This window comes from Delphinapterus leucas, chromosome 1 (genome assembly GCF_059928025.1).
Source record: "Delphinapterus leucas isolate spDelLeu-1000000601 "Yukka" chromosome 1, BTC_Dleu_Yukka2, whole genome shotgun sequence".
Lineage (NCBI taxonomy): Eukaryota > Metazoa > Chordata > Mammalia > Artiodactyla > Monodontidae > Delphinapterus > Delphinapterus leucas.
Window position 1 is genome coordinate 178147359 of NC_143129.1, and position 17697 is coordinate 178165055.

The 17697-nt window shown below is 41.0% G+C and overlaps 1 protein-coding gene across 8 annotated transcripts in view; it reads left to right on the forward strand.

The window, feature by feature from the left end:
• Window positions 1-17697, forward strand: part of FBXO42 (F-box protein 42) — a 93310-nt gene that overhangs the window by 46910 nt on the left and 28703 nt on the right. For 7 of the 8 annotated variants that reach the window (XM_089900284.1, XM_089900264.1, XM_089900288.1 and 4 more), the window contains 3 exons: window positions 291-557; window positions 3616-3732; window positions 13477-13611. In XM_089900284.1, the coding sequence (XP_089756410.1) occupies window positions 308-557; window positions 3616-3732; window positions 13477-13611 (502 nt within the window). In that variant the 5' untranslated portion in view covers window positions 291-307. Of the gene's footprint in view, window positions 1-290; window positions 558-3615; window positions 3733-6406; window positions 9803-13476; window positions 13612-17697 lie in introns of those variants that run through there. The other variant, XM_089900304.1, reaches the window with a different exon arrangement.

The following is a 17697-nucleotide window of genomic DNA, read 5'->3' on the forward strand; positions in this document are numbered from 1 at the left end:
AGTTTTTTGGTTTTATGGTTATACCAGAACTCGGCTGTCACTCTGGTTTTCAGTGGAGAGAAAAAAATACCATCAGAAGCCTTTAGGGGTTTATTAGATATTTGGGATGGCCTTGGTATTTGAGCTGTACTTGATAAATTAAGGTGGCTCACAACTGGTGTGGGAAAGTGCTAAAGGACAGATTTCAGATTGAGCATCTAAAAGAAATCATGAACAGCTTGGATGCCTTGCCTGAGTTATTTCAGAACTTCAGACAGTGTGTACTGATGTTTGTTTCTTTCCCGCTGTAGCTGTCAAGTGGAATGTCATGGCCAGCTCCTCGGACAGTGAAGATGATAGCTTCATGGCTGTGGACCAAGAAGAGACTGTGCTGGAAGGGACAATGGAGCAAGATGAGGAGCCCCGCCCAGTATTGGAGGTTGAGGAGACTAGACATAATAGGTCCATGTCTGAGCTGCCAGAAGAGGTTTTGGAGTATATCCTGTCCTTTCTCTCACCATACCAGGAACACAAAACTGCAGCCCTTGTCTGCAAACAGTGGTACAGACTTATTAAAGGTACTGTGGAAAGTTTTATTTATTTACTTAAAATTTGTTTGAATGATTTATTTTTACCTCCCAATTTCATTTTCTCTTTTCTCCCTTAAATTTATTGTGGTTCTAAAATTTAGTGTTAGACGATTAGCATTGTACATTTTTCTTTTCTCTTTATCCTGCCTAATTTTATGAACAGCTTGAATACTATAGTATTTAATCCAATTTCCAGTTTTAAAATGAGGATTCTTTTTCTGCATATTCTTGGAGTTGATCTGGTATGTTGTATTGTTCTTGAATAGGTAGAGATGGGATGGATATGGATTGACAGTAATAGTTAACCTTCATATAACTCTTATTATTGTCAGGACTATTATAACTGTTTTACAGTCCTCATAGCGAACTATGAATAGCTTAAAGTAGCTAATTGTGGCAGATGTGGGATTATGAAAGCATTTACTGCTTGATTTTATCTCTAAACACAGCAGGCCCTATGTATGTCTTTTACTTTTGAAATGAGTTTCTCTTTTTTTTCCCCCCTCCATTTTCTAATCAAGATTTCAACTTTGGCTAAATGTTGAGATTACTAGTTGTACTGTAGTTTTAATTAGTAGCAGTTATTTGGTTTCATTCCATTTTAGGTGGAAAGGGCCCATTTTTTGAATGAAGATGACCGAGCCAGTTGAATAATCTTTGATCAAAGCAAGGGTCGTATCAATTTTTTCTTTCCTGTTGGGAACAAGGCAGCCAGAGATATGAGAGAGAAAAACCTCTAGATCAGAATCAGTCTTAAAATCTTTTCCTCAAATCAGAGTGATTCTCTGAGGATTAGGGTCCCTGTCATTTGTCCAAAGTCCAACCTAGAGGGCTAATAAGGACCAGCTGTGTTGAAACTGCTTGCTGGGCCCTGTGCTCATCTGCTCACAACTGGTAATACTGGTATGCACAGCCTGCTTCTGTTTGCAGAGTTAATGGACTCAGGAGAGATTGGCTCCTTACACTGTGGAAATAGATGGTTTTACCTCTAAAATAGAGGTGGAGAATCACAGACAAGGGGTGGTGATCTAATCAAATATATGAATTTATTCTTAGGTTTTATTTGGCATTCTTATCATTTTGATCTTTCTTTAAGAGAGAAGAGCCTTAACCTAGTACTCACATTCTTAGATCTTCTGGGGGAAGTCACTGCCAAGACAGCTTTTTTTCCCCTCAATCATTATGTGTCTGTCTTTTATTCATTACTGCCTTACCTCATTTCAACATTTGCAAATCTGTATTACTTCACCAGTGCGTAGTTGGCAGTATGGTCACACATTAAAAATGGGCATGTCTTTTTTTAAACATCTTTATTGGGGTATAATTGCTTTACAATGGAGTGTTAGTTTCTGCTTTATAAGCAAGTGAATCAGCTATACATATACATATATCCCCATATCTCCTCCATCTTGTGTCTCCCTCCCACCCTCCCTATCCCACCCCTCTAGTTGGTCACAAAGCACTGAGCTGATCTCCATTTGCTATGGAGAATATAATGTAAAATAGCTATCTGTTTTACATTTGGTAGTGTATATATGTCCATGCCACTCTCTCACTTCATCCCAGCTTACCCTTCCCACTCCCCGTGTCCTCAAGTCCATTCTGTACATATGTGTCTTTATTCCTCTCCTGCCCCCAGCTTCTTCAGAACCAAAAAATGGCCATGTCTTTTTAATATTCCATTTCTTAACTGTGAGTTCAACCAAGGGATAATGATCATCATTAGAAAATATGTTCTGTGATCCTGCTTAAGGATCCACTAAGGTGGCATAAATTCGAGAATGATACACTCTTTCAAAATATAAATAATTGGGGCTTCCCTGGTGGTGCAGTGGTTAAGAATCTGCCTGCCAATGCAGGGGACACGGATTCGAACCCTGGTCCGGGAAGGTCCCACATAGCGCGGAGCAACTAAGTGTGCACCACAACTACTGAGCCTGCGCTCTAGAGCCCACGAGCCACAACTACTGAGCCCACGTACCACAATTACTGAAGCCCACGCGCCTAGAGCCCTTGCACCGCAACGAAGAGTAGCCCCTGCTCACCACAACTAGAGAAAGCCCACACACAACAATGAAGACCTAACACAGCCAAAATTAAATAAATAAATTTATTTAAAAATTTATATATATATATATATATATATATAAAATTGGTTGTACTCTTCATTCAAAATGTTTCTCTTTGAAATAAGAAAGTAGTTTCATGTGTTGGGAAAGCAGATTGTTCCAGAAGTATAAAGCTCTCACTTTTTTAAAAATAGACTTTACTTTTTTAGAGTGGTTTTAAGTTCACAGCAAAACTGAGCAGGTTTGTAGGTTTCCCGTATACCCTTGTCCCCAGACATGCACAGCCTCCCCTACTTTCAACATCCCTCACCAGAGGGGTACATTTCTTACAATTGACGATCATACATTGATACATCTTTGTCACCCAAAGTCTGTAGTTTACATAGGGTGTACATTCTGTGAGTTTGGACATATATATAATGACATGCATCCAGCATTATAGTCAAAACTCTGATTTTTTTTTTTAAAAAAACAGCTTTCCTTTGTTATAAATTCATCATTTCATAATCCACTGTAAGCTTATTATTACTCCTTGTTTAAGATGGAGAATACTTGGTTGCCATGGTCTAACCATAGATATTTACTGAACAGCTGTTATATTCCGGAGACTGTTTTACCACGCTTTTTCTCATAAAACTAAATTATCTCCCAGCCCCTTTGCTTTCGAGTAAATAGCACCAATTATGTTGATGTGTTGCCTCATGATATGATGTAAAGGGGAGCAGATTTTAAGTGTGAGCTGATTTTGTAACCTTGAGGGAGGCACTTAACCTTGGTAAAATGAAAGGATTAGATCTTCCAGTTTTGAAATTCTGTGATTCTGTTTTCTGTCTTTGAATGAAAAAATCAAAGAAATTTGGAGTTCCTCAAAGAAACTTATGTCTTATAAAAGTGATGACAATTAATAGATGCAGTTTTAATAATTTGATTTACAAGTGAAGAGTCCAGGCTGAAGCTTTTGTTATTTTTGTCCTTAGGTGTAGCCCACCAGTGTTATCATGGTTTCATAAAGGCTGTCCAGGAAGGAAACATTCAGTGGGAGAGTCGGACTTACCCTTATCCTGGAACCCCAATCACTCAGCGGTTCTCACACAGTAAGTATTTACTGTGAAAGCAGATCCCATCCTGCCTGTGGTCGTGTTTCCAAAAGCTACTTTGGAGGCTTGTATTTTGTCTGACTTCTTAATGAAGAAAATGTTAAATAAGGGTTTATATTAATTTTACAATCAGAATTAGGGAAGAGCATGAGCCTAAATATATTGTAGGCACTGTGATATAATTTTGTATTCTGCTTTTTCATTGGATTTTTGTACTGTCTCTACTGCAAAGAGGTCAAGGTGTTATGCTTAGGTTTTTAAACATTTGACATCATGTAAGAGGCAAACAAAGGAAAGGCATACATGAGGGTTTTTCTGGGATCCTGTTTAGGGAGTAGCCAGAGCTTAGCACTAATTTTTGCAATAACTCTTTATCTTAACGTAGTGTATGTTCAGCAAACACTGAATTTGACTAGGGTCACACAAAAATTTTGAACATGAAGGTTATTGTTTATAAAATACAAATTTAAGTGGTCACATTATAAATAAAATGTTTTGGCAAATAGACAATTTAGAGTTTTTGACTTCTAGAATTTTTTTTTTTTTTTAGGATTTTTAAAAAAATATATTTTATTTATTTTTGGCTGCGTTGGGTCTTCGTTGTGGTGCGCAGGCCTCTCTTGTTGCGGAGCACAGCCTCTAGGCACACAGGCTTCAGTAGTTGTGGTACGTCGGCTCAGCAGTTGTGGCTCAAGGGCTCTAGAGTGCAGGCTTAGTAGTCGTGGTGCACGGGCTTAGTTGCTCTGCGGCATGTGGGATCTTCCCGAGCCAGGGCTTGAACCCGTGTCCCCAGCATTGGCAAGCGGATTCTTAACCACTGCGCCACCAGGGAAGCCCCAACTTTTTCTAGAATTAACTCTCCATTTTAATTGATTTTTGTAGATGCCATTTTATTCTTTTTTTTTTTTTTTTTTTTTCCGGCTGCACCCCACGCCTTGCAGGATCTTAGCTCCCCCACCAGGGGTTCAACCCAGGCCCTGGCAGTGAGAGCACCGAGTCCTAACCACAGGGCTACCAGGGGATTCCCGATACCATTTTATTCTATTCGTGATTTATATCCCTCCATCAAAGTGAGACTGAGATGTGATCTATCTTAGGCCACAAAAGCTGTATGTATTAATGGTTTTACATAAAGAAAGTTCATTGACAGGAGAAGAAAGCCGCTTAGAAAGTTCTCAGAATTGCTGCTTTAGTTATATTACTTCTGTATTCAGAAACCTTCAGGACTTTCCTGGTGGTGCAGTGGTTAAGAATCCGCCTGCCAATGCAGGGGACACGGGTTTGACCCCTGGTCCGGGAAGATCCCACATGCCACGGAGCAGCTAAGCCTGTGCACCACAGGTACTGAGACTGTGCTCTAGAGCCTGCGAGCCACAGCTGCTGAGCCCGTGTGCCACAACTACTGAAGCCCGCACGCCCACAGCCCAAGCTCTGCAACAGGAGGAGCCACTGCAATGAGAAGCCCACGCACTGTAATGAAGAGTAGCCCCCGCTCGCCGCAACTAGAGAAAGGCCACGTGCAGCAACGAGGACCCAACGCAGCCAAAAATAAATTAATTTTAAAAAAAGAAAAACAGAAAGCTTCAGTGTCTATCCAGTGCCTACAAGATAAAAACTTAGTCTTATATTTAAAACCCTCTTTAAGTTGACTTATTTCTAAATTACCACTTCATCTCCCAACTTTTCCCAAGAGTTCTCCTCTTTCAAGTTGTCACTTTGCTGTACTTGATTCTTCCTCTCTAGAGTATTCCCATCCACTTAGCTGAAGCCTGCTTCTCCTTGAAAACTCAGTTGAAGTTCTAGCTCCTTTGGGAAACCTTTTCTCAACTCTCTAGCCCACAGAAAAATTTTTCCTGTTCTGAGCTTATGTCTGGAATACTAATTTGGCACTTAACTCACATTGTCTTTCATTGTTAACTTGTATGTTTGTGTCTTTTTTTTTTTTTAAGCCATATTTTGAGCTCTTGAGGGGAAGGAGAGTTATTGGTTATCCATGTTGTGTAAAAATTACCTGCAGACTTAGCAGCTTAAAATAACATTATCTCACAGTGTTCCTGAGGGTCAAGAATTTGGGAGTAGGGCTTCCCTGGTGGCGCGGTGGTTGGGAGTCCGCCTGCCGATGCAGGGGGCGCGGGTTCGTGCCCCGGTCCGGGAAGATCCCACATGCCGCGGAGTGGCTGGGCCCGTGAGCCATGGCCGCTGAGCCTGCGCGTGCGGAGCCTGTGCTCTGCAGCGAGAGAGACCACAACAGTGAGAGGCCCGCGTACCGCAAAAAAAAAAAAAAAAAGAATTTGGGAGTGGCTTAGCTGGGAGGTTGTGGCTCAGGGTCTCTCGTGAGGTTGCCGTCAGTCTGTCAGCTGGGGCTACAGTCACCTGAGGGCCTGACTGGGGCCCGGTGAATCTGCTTCCAAGCTCACTCAGTAACTGTTGATAAGAGACTCAGTCCCTTACTACATGGACCTCTCCATAGAGCTGCTCACAACTTGCCAGCTGACTTTCCACAAAATGAGTGATCTGAGAAACAGAGACAGACACTAAGACAGCAGCCAGGGTATCTTTTACACCCTAAGCTCTGAAGTGAATACCATCTTTTCTGTTCTATCCTATAAGTCACACAGGGATTGACCAAGGGTGTAATACCAGGAAGTGAGGATCCTTGGAGGCCTCTTGGTGGTTGACTGCCGCAGACCATATGCTGTACTCTCATATCCAGAGGAGAGTTCCGTAAATAATGATAACTCATCGTTGTCTTTGAATTGTATCTAAATAGATCAAAGGAATGGGTCAAACTATTTGCTGTGTTTTCAGTTCTCTCAGGGAGCTATTTTTGTGCTGTTGTAAATCCCCTGGAGCAGTAGATCTCAAAGTGTGATTCCTGGACTTTGGGGGAGGAAGGCATCTATGAGACTCTTTGGGGGATCTGTGAAGTCAGAACTGGCTTCATTTGTTTTAATCTGTGAGTGTGTGGTAGTGAAGAGCACAGTGACACTAGAGTAGTTGAGTTCCCTTACCTTGAGTCATGCACAGGCTGCAGCAGTTTTCCCCAGCATTGCTTTGGCACCATTAGTGCACATGTCAACACAGTGAAAAAAAACAATAAATTACTACTTCTACAACTACTACTACTACTAGTACGTATTATTATTATTATAAAAGTACTTTTGAAAGAGTCTCACATGTTTTCAGGAGTCCACAGACCACACTTTGATCATGACTGCAATAAACTATACATGAGTCCTTGCTGAGAACATTTAATGAAATTACAGGAGGATCCATATTAGGTCCAGTATTTATTGTTGAGGGAGGGGTAACTTCAGTTACCTACAGATGATTGGAATGAGAAGCAAAGACGAGGTTTCTAAAGACAGGACTTTTTTTAGGATGGTGTTTGGAAACAAATAGTTTTAGAACCCTAAGAGGGAAATCAAATGAATCAGGGTAAAATTGAAACTAGAATAGGAAATAGGGGTGAATAATTATCATAGCAACAGTTTGGCTTTTTGATAAGAGAGGGGAAAAAATATTTTTCAGTTAACTAGCTTTCGAAAAAGAGTATTACCACAAAATAGAGGCAGTTTTTTGAAGGGGAAATAGAAAGGAATAGTACCATGAGTAAGCTCACAGAAGCTCAGAGGTTGGTGGGTTTTGATACTTGTTTTTGCTTAAATTTTTTTTTCATTTCCTTACTTGGTAGTTTCATTTCCTTACTTGATATCCAAGAAAAGGCTTCTCATTGTCTTCCGTTGTCTCTTTCGGTCTGTCTCTTTTATTGTTTTCTTCCATCAGTCTCCACGTGCTATCTAGCTGGCAAACTGAAGAGGGTTATTACAGGGAATGGGCAGTTTTCAGAATAGGTTGAAAACAAGGCATTCCTTTAATTATTTTCCTTAGCTCCTTCAACTTCCATCTCTGTATTTCTCCCTTTAGCTCTATTTTATTCCTTACGCCTAGCTCACGTGGAGCTTGAGATCCACATTTCCAGTTCTTTGCTCATACTGCCACAGAGATTCACAGATGTTTCATACTTAGTGAGCCAAAAGTAGAATTCAGTAGTTTCCCCCCAATTTTCTCCTCTCTTTAATTTAGTTAATGGCATTATCATTCTCTCAATTATACAAGCTTGAAATCTTGGATTAATCCTCAATTCTTCTCCCTCCCTCAACAACAAAAGTCAAATCTTGTTGATTCTGTTCTATCTCTGCAATCTCTCTCATATCTTTCCTTTTACCACGCCCCCCATTACTCACACTTATGACTTAATCATTCCATCTTTCCTAAATCTTTTCTTTCTTTCTTTTTTTTTTTTTGGCCGTGGCATGTGGGATCTTAGTTCCCCAACCAAGGATTGAACCCACGCCCCCTGCAGTGGAAGCGTGGAGTTTTAACCACTGGACCACCAGGGAAGTCCCCCTAAGTCTTTTCTATACAATCTTCTTGCCTTTCTTCTCTCTTCATCTGAACCTGGTGTAGACACTTGGCAGCCATCTCCAAAACTGGGGACAGTGCCACCTCCTAGGGCATCTGGAAATGTGTAAGGCCATTGTTTATTGTCTTGACTGGAAAGTACTACAAGCAGTTAGTAGGCAAGGACCTACTTGGGTTGCTAAATGCCGTGCAGTGAATGGGGTGATCCTGCACACAAAGAATTGACTTGTTCAAAATGACAGGAGCTCCTGTCGGGAAAAACTGCAAATCTGAACCATAAAACCAGCCTTGTCACTCCTCTGCCAAAAAGCCTGAGCCTTTTTGCACTGCATGTAGAAGTTTCCACCCCACCTGGCATTCACCAAGCCTACCTTTTCAGCCTGACTCACTGCTGCATCCTTACACAGCCAGGCTCTGCCCACACGAGATTCCTTGTTTGTCTTCAACTTCCCTACCTCATGGCTTTGTTTGGATGCCCTGATTTCATTTTCCCTTCCCCTCCCATTGCTCTTTCGCCCCTAGACTTGTTCGCCCCATGTTAATTGATTGAAAATGTCCTGACCTCTAAAACCCATCTTGGAGACAAAGCCAAAAGCCACCGTCTTTCACACTACTCTCAAATTCCCCACCATGGAGATTAAGCTCTTCTCTTTTTCTGCTTATACTCGTTTAATACACTCTTCATACCTTCTTCTTAATGTTTTACCATCTGTCTTTTACCATAATTATCTGTGTAAGAGAGGCTGCATGCAAAGGAAGAACTTTAGACTTGGGAAGCAAATTCCTTGGCTCCTCTAACCCACAATTTCCTCATCTGTAAAATGCGTATGGTAAGTTCTGTTTGTGCCACAGGGTTGCTAGGAAATTTAATTGAGGAAACACTTGTAAAAATATATTTTAACCTGCAAAATTATAGGACGATGATGATGTCTCCTCCGCAAGATTGTTGTCTACTTGAGGACAGTCAGGCTCCATGTCTTAGACACCTGTGCACCTTTCATAACACCAGGTTCATAGTTGACATCTATTTTGTGGAATTGTGTAACAAAGATATGAGCGATAGAGCTTCTTTCTTAGGTAAAAGTCTGGGACAAAAAAATGCAGGGAAAGTAAAATGAAGCCAGTTCTCCTGGTTATTTGATGAGTGTGTTCATGGCCAATCATGCAATTCTTGATTAAGGTAGAATGTCCCTTTCAGATTGACATAGGAGTCTGTTGAATCCCCAGCATTATGTTTTGAAAAGCCTTTTAGTGTTTAGGCTCCAAATATGGTCAGGTCATTCCATACACTTGCTAATCTTGCTCCTGCAATAGCCAGCAGGCCCAGACTGGATAACCAACCTTTCTTATTCCATAGTTACTTAATTACAGGCCTTCAAGTATGTCCTGGCTTGTAGATGTGAGACACATGACAGCATAGTCTCTAAGCATGGGATAAATGCCTCAGGACCTTTCCCTGGAGACAAGTGAGGGAACAAGATAATTTAACCTCTGAAAGTGCAAAAATTAGAGTTCAGTGAACATTAATCTAGTGACTACCAGGCACCGTGGAAAATATGAAACAACTGGAAGACCTTGAACTTCAGAGGATTATAATATAGTAGGAAAAGTATTCAGAACACTGAGGAACTCTTTGCTTGTCGTGAGTGTAATTGTGCATATTTGGCTTGTCTTCGAGTAGGGATTATTAGATTTTAACTTGAGGTATGTGACTTGCAATAGTTGTTCGTGGAGCAGTCAAGCACATTTCAGAAAGCTTGAAGAGATCTAGCAGTTGGAATAATCACGTTCTCAATGTTATTTCTTAGCAGAGCAGTCATACCGTACTACGAATGGTAACTTTTGTATAGCACATTCCAGTGGTCTAGATGTTCTGAAAGGAGAATGTTCTGTTTGGGTGGAGAACTTTGGTAAAAGGAAGTATTTACTTGAGCAGTGGTATTTGCTTAAATTCTTAATTTTTTCTGAAAGGCTCATTGAAGTTGGGTCCCCAACCCCCACCCAGACCAACATATATGCATCTTAAATAAAAAGAGGCAAACAGAGTTCAGTAGGATGCTTAAAATATTTGAGTGTATTATTGATGGCTGTTTCTCATTCCCATTATATCTGAGTTCTAAACATAGCTGCCTAAATTGACTCCCTTCCTCTCCAAGCTTTGTTGATAATGACTGCTGGATATTGAAACTACAGTGTGTGAAACTTGTCGTTTCAGTCCCATTAGCTTTGCATAGGGTTTGGGCTGTACCTTCCTCTTCCAGAAACCTTTGTTTGCTCAAAGAGAAGCAGGAAAATGCCAATTGCCTTATTTTAGTATAGCATTAAAATACACGTGGTAAGGACCTCATGGGGCCCAGCTGCTGGCTAGGTTTTCAGTCCAAATAGAGAAGAAGAATGTTTGCTACCTCTTTGAAAAATAAAGGCGCTGTGCTTTTTTGCTGCATGAAGGAAGCAGCTGCCAAGAGTTGATCTTTGAGGAATAGTGGGACATAAATGAGCTACTGACTCTTTTAGTTATGAAATCATGGATTTGTTTTATTAAACATTGTTATAATGAAGATCAGTTAAGGTTTCAGAAGCCAGAGGACATTGCTAGTTTCTGTTCTGGGGTTATGGATTATCAGGTGGAAGAGAATGTTCTTTTATGCCAGGCACCAGTCAGTTCAATTCAAAATTGCCCCAGTTGTTGGAGTAGCTAGTTCAAAAAGGTATGTATGAGAAGACCAAGATACCTGAAGCTTGCCCCCTTTAGTGGAGATTAAAGTGTGGCTTCAGTAATTATCCTTTTTGTTTGTTTAATGTCATCTAACTTGATCCTTTGTTATTTGCAGTTCTCAACAAACCTGAAACATGAGCAGTGGACTTACATAGGGTTTTACTTCTTATTTTTTTTTCTTCTTCTTTTTCCTTTGGGCCACGCTGCTTGCGTGATTGAACTTGGGCCCTGGCAGTGAAAGCACAGAGTCCTAACCACTGGACTGCCAGGGAATTCCCAGGATTTTACTTCTTAATAGACTTTCTTATTGGGATGTTAATTAAAAAACTGATTTAGATATGGATTAGAAGTTATTTTCAAAGGCAAAGAAAGTCAGTAGGAATAAAAAAGGGGATGGGGGAATTACCTGGCAGTCCAGTAGTTAGGACTTGGTGCTTTCACTGTGGGGGCCCGAGTTCGATCCCTGGTCAGGGAACTAAGATCCCGCAAGCCTCAGGGCACAGCCAAAAAAAAAAAAAAGGAAGAAAGTCAGTGGCAAGTGTAAGATCATCTAAACCTTCATATACCATTGTAGCATGTTTGAGTTCTGGGAGTAATTAAGTATTTTGCAGATGTGAGCCTGTTGATGATTAAATGGTATTTCATTTCTTCACATCTCTAGTTTCTTTAATTTCTTTGTTAATTTGAAAAGTCTGTAGCTCTGTTATTGCACAGCATCAGAGGTCAGATTTTTTTTTTTTTTAATTTTATTTATTTATTTATTTTTGGCTGCTTTGGGACTTTGTTGCTGTGCGCCGGCTTTCTCTAGTTGTGGCGAGCAGTGACTACTCTTCATTGCGGTGTGCAGGCTTCTCATTACGGTGGCTTCTCTTGTTGCAGAGCACGGGCTCTAGGCACACGGTTTCAGTAGTTGTGGCTCAGGGGTTCTAGAACTCAGGCTCAGTAGTTGTGGCGCACGGGCTTAGTTGCTCTGCCGCATGTGCGAGCTTCCTGGACCAGGGATCAAACCCGTGTCCCCTGCATTGGCAGGCGGATTCTTAACCACTGTGCCCCCAGTAAAGTCCCAGATGTTTTGGATTTACTCCTTCCACTGGCTGAGATTACTGGGTGTGACTGAACACATTGCTTTTATTATCTCTTAACTCATCCAATTTTTGGACTTGGGCTTTCTTAGTGTAGAGAGTCCTTAAAGGCATATCAAGTGGGCTGAGTTAAGAAAAAATAAAAAAGGAGGGTTATTCCCAGAGCTAGTATATATCACAGAGGTAATTATAGCAGTGGTGTTTCCCTTTTTCTGAACTTGAATAAGTGGTGCCAGAGTTCAGAAGAGATCTTAGAAACGGTGGTGAAACGGTGGTGTGCTAAACTGAACAAGACCTACAGATAAACCGGATGATCACTGAAGCCATGCACTAGTGGGTTGAATCTCTGAATTTCTTTTCCCTTTACCCTTTCTTTCATGTGACGCTTAACTGTTTTAGCCTAGTTTCACATTGAGAGGTCTGTTTTTCCCAGTGGTATGCATGAAATGAATGAAGTTTTGCTCGGCCCTTTTCCTGAAATACAAGATGGTAAATGCAGGACTGGAAGGAGCGCATGGTCATCTTTTCCAAAGGACAGAGGCTAAATGAACTTTCCAATGAGAAGCAAGGTGGCAGCGCTTAGCTTTCATGTCTCTTGTCTAGACTCTGGCTCTGGTCTTTCTGGTTTTACGGGAACAGCCCCTCTCACAGTCATTGACTCTTTTCTTCAGAATAGTGCCCATTGGTGAGGTGTATATAGTCATCTAATTAAAAAGGCTTTTCTTGGAGACCTTGGTGCTTTTTAACTGTTACCTACTGCATTGGTTTTCTATTCAGCACCAACCAGTCGGCCTTGGTGGCTTTTGGATGCACACCTAGGAGCTTAATGACTTTCATGTTTTTTCTCTCAGTTGTTTGGGGACCATACTACTTCTGAGATCGCTGAGCTACATTGGTTCTGTATGTGTGATTACTTTATGGCATTCATTAAAATTGTTTTCTTTTCTTTTGAAATTTTAAATTTTATTTATTTATACATACAGCAGGTTCTTAAAATTGTTTTCTGTCATTCTCTTTCATATAAAGTCTTGTTATTGTTTTGTGCCTCATGTTTCATTTGAAAGCAAAAGCAATAAGAGGAGGACAGGTGGAGAGGAACGGGAGGACAGAGTACTTCTGTTAGCGCTGACTGTCTTCTCCTAGCCCTAGATGATAATAATGCAGATTTAGATTAATTATGCAGCTGTGCTGAAATTTCACTCATTGAACACCCTTAGTCTGAATTCTTGTGTTCTCTTGCTAGAATTATATTGTCTTATTTAATGATATCATTGTCAGTTTGCTTAGTGTGCTCAGAAATAACATAACATTTCCATAGCTTTTCTCTGGTCCTTATTTTAAAGGTTAATGTGATATTGATCAACCTGAAGACAGGAGGCTGGTTATAGAAAGGTTGATACCTGGGAACAACTGCGGAATGTGTGAAGTAATTGATCTTTGAAAGATGTGGGCTATAGTTAAGGTTTAGAGTGGCTTCAGAATTAGACATCAGTTACTCATTTGTTGTTTTCTTTCTAGGTGCGTGCTATTATGATGCTAATCAGTCTATGTATGTGTTTGGAGGCTGCACCCAAAGCAGCTGCAATGCTGCCTTCAATGACCTCTGGAGGCTTGACCTAAATAGCAAAGAGTGGATCCGACCTTTGGCTTCAGGTAAGAGAGAAAATGCTGATCTTTGCTTCCTTATCAGGTAACCCCCTTTGTGTGGAAACTCTACCTGATCCTTTAGGTGTTGGTCTCAAGAACAGATTACCGGGGCCCCAGATCCTTTGTCAAATCTGCTTGTAAATGCTAAGAGTAAAATGCTTGTGTAAGGTCTTTGAATTTTTTTTTAATTATACTTTATCATTAGTATTGGTACCCTGCCAAAATTGCTATACTACTGTGTGAATTCATTTGTGTGGTTTTCTGAAGTACTTGTACAGGTGTGATATGTTCTTTGGTATGAAGTTGAAGTAAGAGCAGAAGAAGCACAGTCGTGAGAACTGTAGTTGACTGACAGAAGCTATTGTCCCAGGGCTAAGATCTCTGAATATCTTGTTGTTGCCAGCTCAGGTATTTGGGGAGTGTATGGAACATGCCTCTGCTGGTTACTTTTAACAAATCAGGAGTGTGGGAAGATTCCACAGTAGGTACATTCCTACACAGTCCCACTATGCCACAATTCTGGCAGAAAGAAACTAGATTATTTTCTCTTTTGACCTAATCTTTCTTGGGGAAGAAACACACACACACACACACACAAATTGTTTTTGCACTCATGAGGCGGGACAGTTTGAAAAGGCACAGTTATGAGATTGGAGGGGCTGGTGTGATGGAGAAATAGAGTCCACTGAGTATAAAGTATTCTGCTAGATTTGTTGGCAAGCTCTTCCCAAACATTCTTCATTGGCTTTTCAAGGTTGGAATTCACTCTAGGACTAAGGAGACTTGGGTACCCCTTGGGCAGATTCCATACTTATTTAGGCCTTGATTTACTTTGATTCCTAAACGGAAGACAACATGGTGTATTGGAAAGGCCACTGGACTGAAAGTGAGGAGACATGAGTTTCATTTCCTGGAAAATCACCAGTTCTCCCTGTAACTATGAGCAAGTTACCATATCTTTCTGGGAGAAATATGGAGGAGGAGCAGAAGATTCTGTTTTTAAAGGGGTCGGGAAAGCTGGTTTATGTTTCGTTTATTTCTGTAATGACTGCTGTGAATGTCTAGGCCAGGGGCTTAAAATCATTTCACGAGAAGAAGCTACATTTTGCTTCCCCAAAGCTGTAAGTTCTGTTTCTTTCCTTTGCAATAGGCAAATATAGGAGGGAGGAGCATACTGACAGCGGATAGTCACGAGTGGGGCTGGGTTTTGTACAGATGAAATTCTTTTAAATTATTGGAAAGATAAAGAGATGTTAATCATTAAAATTTTTTGAAGATTAGTATTATTTTAGAGCCTTCAGAATTTTGTACTTTGGAGCATTTCCTTTTCTAGCACTTTGTCCTTTATTGTACTTAGTGCAATATTGATTAAAATCTAGAATCACAGATTCTAGAATGCAGAGGGTCTTATTGGCTTAAACATCCTACTGCCATTGTACTTGTTGTCCAGGCCCCATTTCAGAGTAGCTTTGATGTTCCACTCACAAAATACAAATACTGCCTTTCTCTGTTTCGTAACTAAGCTTTATGCCTTTGGCATGGGTATTGCTCTTTCTTGTAGACGTGGAGCTCTGGACCTTCATAGCCTGTTGGCATCTACTTTGCTTATTTTTCCTTATTTCTCCCTATAAGATAGACATGGGATGTTTTGTTGTTGTTGTTAACTACTAAGTTTAAAGGCAATGCTTTGAAATCCCCAAGGTAGAAGTATCAGAGAAATAACTGACTTTGTAATTCAGATTCTACGACGGATCTGAATTTTTTTTATTATTATTATTTATTTATTTTTTAGCTGGGTCGGGCCTTAGTTGCAGCACGTGGGATCTTTTCATTGCGGTGCAGTATCTTCGTTGTGGTGCACAGGCTTCTCTATAGTTGTGGCGCGCAGGCTTCTCTCTAGTTGTGGTTGCGCAGGCTCCAGAGTGAGTGCACGGTCTCTCTAGTTGCGGCACGGGCTTAGTAGGCCTGCGGCATGTGGGATCTTAGTTCCCCCACCAGGGATCGAAACAGCGTCCCCTGCACTGCAAGATGACTTCTTAACCACTGCACCACCAGGGAAGTCCCAGGGATCTGAATTTTTTAAAAATACAATGTTACCCAAGTCTTAAGTTTCTCAATAAAGAAAAAAATCGCCATTAAAAAAAAAGAAACAATGTTAGACTGTTCCCTTTTATAAAATATATTAGCTCCTGAATGTTTAAAAGTAATTTTCTAACAAAATGTCTCAAAGAATCTAGTTTCTGCTTCCCTCTAATCTACAATTAGAGCCTAGTTTTAGAGGGGTGGAAACTGAGCTTCTTGAATGTCTACTTTAAAAAAAAAACAACCACTAATTTAATAAAGAGTCCTATGAGATTCTCATTTAGGCAGAAATCCCATGGGAAGATTGCCTGGGGAAATGTTTCTATACGCTGTCATGAGTCGCAACCAAAATTACTTCCTAACTGAAACATCAGTGAGTCTTTCTGAATAAAACACAGTTGTTGGTATGTCTTGGTGTGCCTGACTCACCCATTTCAGTGCATGGTGGTGGCTAAGTTAGATGGTAGCTGAGGGGAGGGTGCTACCCCCACCCTTTGGTACCAGATGTGACGTCTTCTAGCATTTGAGTATTTGCAAGTGATGGGTATCTAGGGTGATAGTTTTTTTTTGTTTTTTGTTTTTTGTTTTGTGGTACGCGGGCCTCTCTCACTGTTGTGACCTCTCCCGTTGCGGAGCACAGGCTCCGGACGCGCAGGCTCAGCGGCCATGGCTCACGGGCCCAGCCGCTCCGCGGCATGTGGGATCTTCCCGGACCGGGGCACAAACCCGTGTCCCCTGCATCGGCAGGCGGACTCTCAACCACTGCGCCACCAGGGAAGCCTAGGGTGATAGTTTTAACAGTGCTCAGTCTTCAAAAGTGTAGCTCTTTGGAAAAGAGCATCAAAAAACAGTGGAACAGTTTGGGTTAAGAGCAGAATCTTGATAAAGAATGCTACTGTATCAGGTATCTTTTTACATGTGTATTTGGTTTTATTACAGATGAGACTGGAGCATCTCATTTTGGTTGGTGTCTTAGCACAGGCTGCCATAACAAAATACCAAAGTCTGGGGGGATTTAACAACAGAAACTTATTTCTCACAATTCTGGAGGCTAGGAGTCTGAGATCAGGGTGCTGGTGAAGGCTCTATTCCTGGCTTTCAGAGAGCTAGTGAGCCTGCCGTGTCCTTACATGGCAAAGAGTAAGTTCTGGTATCTCTTCCTCTGTTTATAAGAGTATCTAAACCTAATTATCTCCCAAAGCTCCCGTCTCCATATGCCATCACACTGAGATTAGGACTTCAACATACGAATTTTGGGAGGACAGAATTCAGTCCATAGCAGTTGGAATTAATGTGATTTGCCAATGAAACCTTGTCTTGCATTCCTTTTGAAATGATAGAAGGAGGGAGCATCTGGAGGGAGTATGGTGGTGATGAGTGCTGGAATGACAGCTCTTATAGTTGAGAGAGACCTACAGTACTTCTCCGACATTTCGGAGTTACGTGAGTTACCGCCCCCTCCCTTTTACATGAGGGTAGGTGACCCCTACCCTCATGGAGCTTATACTGTAATGGGGAAGAAAAAAAAAACAGTTATGAAGGAAATGAGGAATGAGATACAGAATAAGAGGGGGAGATCTACTTTAAACAGAAGACGACCTTTTTTGCTGAGATATGAAAGATGCAGCAGGGAAGGAAGTGATAATGGCATATACGAAGAAGAGGACATATTGGAGGAACTGAAAACAGAGCTTTGTGGATGTAGCATAATGAGCAAGGGGTAGAGTGGCACAGATGGAGTTGAGGTGTAGATGAAAGCCAAATCATTCACAGACCATAGTCTGTGAGATTTTGGGATTTTAAGCAAAGGAATATTATGATCCTGTTTACATTTTTAGGAACACTTTTGCTGCTATTTAGGAAATAGATTAAAGAAGGCAAGAAAATAAAGCAGAGAGAACAGGTAGGAGGCTATCAGAATAGTACAGGTGAGAGACTGTGATGACTTGGACTAGAGTCCTAACAGTGGAGATAAAGAGAAGTGAATGAATTTGAGCTGAATTTTTGTGT